Source organism: Nicotiana sylvestris, chromosome 3 (genome assembly GCF_000393655.2).
Source record: "Nicotiana sylvestris chromosome 3, ASM39365v2, whole genome shotgun sequence".
Taxonomy (NCBI): domain Eukaryota; kingdom Viridiplantae; phylum Streptophyta; class Magnoliopsida; order Solanales; family Solanaceae; genus Nicotiana; species Nicotiana sylvestris.
In genome coordinates, this window is record NC_091059.1 from 54,332,786 (window position 1) to 54,339,750 (window position 6,965).

At 42.7% G+C, this 6,965-nt stretch overlaps 1 protein-coding gene across 1 annotated transcript; it reads left to right on the forward strand.

Annotated features, from left to right (window-relative positions):
- Positions 1 to 1,040: 1,040 nt before the first annotated feature.
- LOC138887374 (uncharacterized) lies at positions 1,041 to 3,283 on the forward strand. Its single transcript, XM_070169116.1, has 3 exons — positions 1,041 to 1,537; positions 1,585 to 1,735; positions 2,240 to 3,283. Exons 1-3 carry the CDS (start codon positions 1,041 to 1,043, stop codon positions 3,281 to 3,283), a joined length of 1,692 nt encoding a protein of 563 aa, XP_070025217.1.
- The last annotated feature ends 3,682 nt before the right edge of the window (positions 3,284 to 6,965 follow it).

Sequence of the window (6,965 nt, forward strand, 5' to 3'; positions counted from 1 at the left end):
GCGACCCAAATCCAAATCCCAAAACATCAAATAAAATATATTTCGGATTGTGGGTGCATTTCATGTGACGCAGTCCAAAGACATGTTTTAAGCGATGTTCACATTCTTTAAAAATAATAATTATGAAAGCGGTAAAAAGTTAAAATTTGCACATAAGTTCATATTTGTATAAAATCAGATAACCAAGCCGAATATAACAGTTGAGCGACCGTGCTAGAACCACGGAACTCGGGAATGCCTAACACCTTCTCCCGGGTTAACAGAATTCCTTATCCGGATTTCTGGTACGCAGACTATAATATAGAGTCATTCTTTTCCTTGATTCGGGATTAAAATTGGTGACTTGGGACACCCTAAATCTCCCAAGTGGCGACTCTGAAATAAATAAACCAATCCCGTTTCGATTGTCCTTTAATTGGAAAAAACTCCCTTGCGCCCTCGCGGGTGCGGAAAAAGGAGGTGTGACAGTTAGTTTGTTGAGTATTCTGACAACTCATCCATACAACACCAAGTCCAAAGGCGAGTTGATCATATCTAACCAAGAACTTGATGCTAGTAGCATCGATCCTTCAAGAGAGATGGAAGAATTGGATGTTAATTCGATGAAAGAAGAGATGTATAAGTTGAAGCAGTAGATGGCCGAAATGTACCAGGCCTGGGCAAAAGGGCAACCACCACCAGCTTACCCCGCCAACCCTACTTTCATCCTGCCATTGACTCAAACCCAGGAACATCCTACTGTTGATTCATCTGCAGGATTTCCTATTTACCATCACTACCAAGGCACCACCTCCCAAACCCCGCAAGCTCCACCACCCAAACCAGTTTCGTACCCTCCTCCACCAGCCACTCCTATCTTCATAGCACTACCGCCTGCTACAATTCACCGATCCTCCAGGGAGCCTTTATTCCAGGCTCATGACAACTAGTATTACCCCCCTGAGCCCACTTTCAAAGCTCCAAAACCCTATTCTTACACTCCTCGTTTTGATCTTCCTGTGGAAGCTGAGAAACCGTCCAAAAATCCCGAATATGAGGAGATGTTCAGGAAAGTTAAAAGCTTAGAACAGTCATTTAGGGACATGTGGGGGTTGGGAGGTCAAGTAAGTGTGGCTTACAAAGACATATGTCTGTTTCCAGATGTGCAATTGCTGGCAGGGTTTAAGATGCCCAAGTTTGATTTGTACGATGGGCACGATGATCCAATAACGCACTTGAGAGGGTTTTGTAGCAAAATGAGGGGAGCTGGAGGGAAGGATGAATTGCTAATGGCATATTTCAGTCAAAGTTTGAGTGGTTCAGCGTTGGAATGGTATACCCAGCAAGATCACGGAAGATGGTACACATGGGATGATCTAGCCCAGGCATTTGCTTGTTACTTCCAGTACAATCTCGAGGTCATTCCGGATCGACTATCCTTGACAAAACTTGAGAAAAAGCACAGTAAAAGTTTCAGAGAGTATGGTTTCCGTCGGAGAGAGCAAGCAGCGAGGGTTGACCCTCCGATGAAAGAAAGTGAAATGGTGGATTATTTCCTGTAGGCCTTAGAGCCCACTTGTTTCTGTCATCTGGTATCGGCTGTAGGCAAATCCTTCAACGAAGTGGTGAAAATGGGGATATGGTAAAAGAAGGGCTCAAGTCGAATAAAATCATGAGCTATTTGTCTATTAAGGCAACCACTCAGGCTATTCAAGGCAGCACGAGAGGAATAATTGGGAATAAGAAGAGAGAGGATGTGAGGACAATTGATTCAGGAGCTTGGTTCGGACCTAGAGGCTCATCTTACCACTATAATCAGCCTCGACCCCACCACCAAACTTACCCCTACAACCAGTATAATCCACCCTAACACTATTAACCTCCACCAGAACCTCATTTTTCTGTCCACCACGCCCAAACATACAACCAACCTCTTGCCCAAGCGCAATGGTGTGCGCCCATTCCCTAAAACACTTATCCACCACCACGAGCCTACCGAAACCCTCCTGGACCAAGTTTCCGGCCTAATCAAGCATTTAAGGATGAAAAGTTGCAGAAAAAGAAAACCTTTACTCCATTGGGAGAGTTATATACTAGTCTGTTTCACAGGCTAAGACAACTGGACATGCTAAGGCCGATACATGCAAAATTGCCAAATCCTCCCCCAAAAAATCTGGATTATTCTGTAAGCTGTGAATATTATTCTGGTACTCCGGGTCATGACACGGAGAAGTGCTGACACCTAAAAAGTGCTATCCAGGAGCTCATTGATACTAATAGAATTGAAGTTCAAGCTCCAGAGGCGCCCAATATCAACCAGAATCTGATGCCAACCCACCAAGAGACAAATATGATTGAAATAATGCATAAGGGAGGGGAGCCCAGGAAGCCTTCACAGACCGTCATGATGATTCGGTCCAGTGAGGTCAAGCCAATTGAACAATCAACAAGTGAAAGATCAATACTCAAGTCGAAGAGGTTTTCAAGTGATGTGGCAGAAAAACAAGAAAGGGTGAAAGTGGTTGTTACAGGAGTGGCAAGCAGACCTATCGTAATTGTGGAGGGTGCCCGCACAGATCATGTCATTATTAAGCCGGTAAGCCAATTACCGATAGTCAATAGCAGGGCTATTCCATGGAATTATGAACGGGTGACAGTGACATATAATGGGAAAGAAGTTAAAGAAGAAGTCTGTGAGACCCAGGGTTTGACTCGTTCAGGGAGATGCTTTGCCCCCGAGGAGTTAAGAAAAGCTAAAGATAACCCAGTATTAGTGAAAAAAGCTGTAACTGAAGAAGAGGCAGAGGAATTCTTGAGAAAGATGAAGATTCAAGACTATTCTATCGTGGAACAATTGAAAAAGACGCTTGCTCAGATTTCAATATTGACATTGTTAATCTACTCAGACGAGAATCGTCAAGCCTTAATGAAAATCCTGAATGAGGCTCATGTTCCCGATAAAACCTCAGTGAATCATCTGGAAAAGATAGCCAACAAAATCTTTGAAGTGAACAGAGTCACTTTTTCTGACGAGGAATTGCCTGTAGAAGGTACTGAGCACAACAGAGCTCTTTACCTTACGGTGAAATGTGAGGACTCCGTAGTTACCCGGGTATTGGTCGATAACAGTTCCAGTGCGAATATTTTCCCTCTCTCCACTCTGAGCAAGTTGAAAGTAGAAGATGAGAGGATTCATAAGAACAATATATGCGTGCGGGAATTTGATGGCGAAGGCAAAGATTCAATTGGGGATATAGTGCTAGAGCTAACAATAGGGCCAGTTGAGTTCACAATGGAGTTCTAGGTGCTAGACATAGTTATTTCCTACAATCTGTTGTTAGGTCGACCATGGATTTACGCGGCTAAAGCAGTCCCATCAACACTACACCAGATGGTCAAATTTGAATGGGATAGACATGAAATAGTTGTGCACGTCGAAGATAATTTGTGCGCCCATAGCAATTCCGTTATGCCATTCATTGAAATGGAAGATGACAAGGAGCTGTGGGTCTACCAGGTTTTTGACACGATGTTGGTCGAGAAAGTTCCAAAGGGGAAACACATTCCAAATCAAAAGATAACTGCCGCATCAGTCAGGGTGGCCTTTGAAATGTTAAAGAATGGTTTTGTACCAGGCAAAGGTTTGGGTTCATCTCTGCAGGGCATCATAGAGCCAGTGTCCCTCCCTAAAAACTTGGGAACATTTGGCCTGAGATTCAAGCCCACAACTGCAGACATAAAAAGAGCTAGGAAATTGAAATAGAGGGCATGGGTCCTTCCAAAGCTGGTCCCACATCTTTCCAGATCATTTGTCAAGTCCGGTACCAGAAGTCGCCCAGTAACAACAATTCCAAGTTCTGTGATTGATCCTGGCAAGGAATTAATTGAAAAATTCGAGAAATTGTTCGACGATGTAAACATGGTAGAAATTGGAGAAGGTTATAGCAATGCGGAAGTGCAATTTGTCGGGACAAAGACAAAGCTTAACAATTGGAAGGCTACTCCTCTCCCCGCTCGAAGGAGTTTTGGTAATTTATTTTGATTTTCCTTCAGTTTGTCTGGGTTATTCCAGGGTTGTAATCCAGATTGTTATCTTTCAGTCTGTTTGATTGTGCAAACCTTGTTATCTTTTATCATTCAATGAAATGCAATCTCCCTTTCTTTATCATTCTTGATGGTTTTCCTTTTTGTTTTTCTTTTCTTTTCTGTAAAGTTCTTTTTACGCTGGTTCTAATGACATGGTATGCATGAGGAATCCTCAGCCCAGTCTTAAACATCAATCTGATTTTGAAATAATAATTCAAGAAGTAGAGTGTGATGACGAATCAGAATATGATGAGGATGAGGCTTTTGAAGAGATTAGTAAGGAATTAAATCACTTTGAAGAAAGACCCAAACCCAACCTGAATGATACAAAAGCCATCAATTTAGGGGACGTAGATAATATCAGAGAGACTAAAATAAGAGTCCACTTTGAACCCAAAGATCAGGGAAGAGATAATCAAAGCACTGATTGAATACAAAGATATTTTTGCATGGTCATATGATGACATGCCAGGTTTGAGCACTGATTTGGTGGTCCACAAATTACCCACTGACCCGGCATTCCCTCCCGTCAAGCAAAAATTGAGAAAGTTCAAAACTGATATGAGTGTGAAGATTAAGGAAGAAATCACCAAGCAGTTGGACGCAAAGGTCATTGGGGTCACAAGATATCCCATTTGGTTAGCTAATGTTGTGCCAGTACCAAAGAAGGATGGCAAGATCAAAGTATGCATTGATTACCGCAATCTCAACAAAGCAAGTCCAAAGGATAATTTCCCACTACCCAATATCCACATTTTGATTGATAATTGCGCCAAGTGTGAAATTGGATCTTTTGTGGATTGCTATGTAGGGTATCATCAGATTTTAATGGATGTAGAAGATGCGGAAAATACGGCATTCATCATGCCATGGGGAACTTATTGCTACCGAGTAATGCCGTTTGGTTTGAAAAACGCTGGGGCAACTTACATGAGGGCAATGACTATTGTGTTCCATGATATGATATACAAGGAGATTGAGGTATACGTAGATGATGTAATCATAAAGTCGAAGCAGCAGGCCGACCACATCGGAGATTTGAGGAAATTTTTCCTGAGGCTTCGCAGGTACAACCTCAAACTTAGCCCTGCCAAGTGTGCATTTGGTGTTCCATCCAGAAAATTGTTGGGATTCATAGTCAGCCGTCAAGGAATTGAGTTGGACCCGTCAAAGATCAAAGCTATCCAAGAATTGCCACCTCCGAGGAACAAGACTGAGGTGATGAGTCTGTTAGGGAGGTTGAACTACATTAGCAGGTTTATTGCTCAGCTCACGACAATTTGTGAGCCTATTTTCAAGTTGCTGAAGAAGGATGCTACGGTTAAGTGGACTGATGAGTGTCAAGAAGCATTTGATAAGATAAAAGGATACTTGTCAAACCCACCTGTGCTAGTTCCGCCAGAACTAGGGAGACCTTTGATTCTTTACTTGACAGTCCTGGAAAAATCATTTGGTTGTGTATTGGGTCAGCATGACATCACTAGTAGGAAGGAACAAGTCATCTACTATCTTAGCAAGAAGTTCACGGCTTATGGGGTTAAGTACAGTCACCTGGAAAGGACATGTTATGCCCTAACTTGGGTAGCACAGAAATTGAAACATTATTTGTCATCCTACACTACTTACCTCATTTCGCGCTTGGATCCGTTGAAGTATATCTTTCAAAAGCCTATGCCCACAGGAAGACTTGCAAAGTGGCAAATTTTGCTCACGAAGTTTGACATCATTTATGTGACTCAGACCGCGATGAAAGCCCAAGCATTGGCCGATCATTTGGCTGAGAACCCGGTCGATGAAGAGTACGAGCCATTGAGAACTTATTTTCCCAATGAAGAGGTGATGCATATCGACGAACTGGAGCAGATTGAAAAACCAGGTTGGAAACTTTTCTTTGATGGGGCTGCCAACATGAAAGGAGTTGGAATAGGGGTTGTGCTTATTTCTTAAATAGGGCATCACTATCCTGTTACGGCTCAACTTTGTTTCTATTGTACCAATAATATGGCTGAGTACGAAGCATGCATTTTGGGTTTAAGGCTAGCTGCAGACATGAATATCCATGAAGTCTTGGTCTTGGGAAACTCGGATCTTCTAGTTCACCAGATTCAAGGAGAATGGGAAACACGGGATTTAAAGCTCATACCATACCGACAATGTTTGCATGATCTTTGTCAACGGTTTCGATCAGTAGAGTTCGGGAATATTCCAAGGGTCCATAATGAGGTGGCCGATGCTTTGGCTACCTTGGAATCATTGTTGCACCATCCGGACAAAGCTTATGTCGATCCTCTACATATTCATGTCCGAGATCAGCATGCTTACTATAACATGGTGGAAGAAGAACTTGATGGTGAACCGTGGTTCCATGATATCAGGGAGTACATCAGAATGGGGGTATATCCGGTACAAGCCATGGGGGATCAAAAGAGAACAATTCGATAGTTGGCAAGTGGATTTTTCTTCAGTGGAGGAGTTTTGTATAAAAGAACACCAGACCTTGGATTGTTAAGATGCATAGATGCTAGACAAGCTACAACTGTCATGTCTGAAGTACATTTGGGAGTCTGCGGACCACATATGAGCGGATATGTATTGGCAAAGAAAATTCTCCGAGCAGGTTATTATTGGCTCACCATGGAGCGAGATTGTATCAGTTTTGTGCGCAAATGTCATCAGTGCCAGATACACGGAGATTTGATTCATTCTCCACCATCGGAATTGCACACAATGTCAGCACCATGGCTCTTCATTGCTTGGGGCATGGATGTCATTGGACCAATTGAGCCAGCAACATCCAACGGGCATAGGTTCATTCTGGTAGCCATTGATTATTTCACCAAGTGGGTTGAGGCTAAAAATTTCAAGTCTGTAACCAAGAAAGCAGTGGTTGATTTTGTTCA

Excerpts from the sequence above, each read along its gene's own strand:
- LOC138887374 (XM_070169116.1), top strand. The coding sequence starts at position 1,041 with ATGTTCAGGAAAGTTAAAAGCTTAGAACAGTCATTTAGGGACATGTGG. Across the intron at positions 1,538-1,584 it reads GAAATGGTGGATTATTTCCT|GCAAATCCTTCAACGAAGTG; the intron begins GTAGGCCTTAGA and ends TATCGGCTGTAG. Across the intron at positions 1,736-2,239 it reads GGAATAAGAAGAGAGAGGAT|GAGCTCATTGATACTAATAG; the intron begins GTGAGGACAATT and ends AGTGCTATCCAG.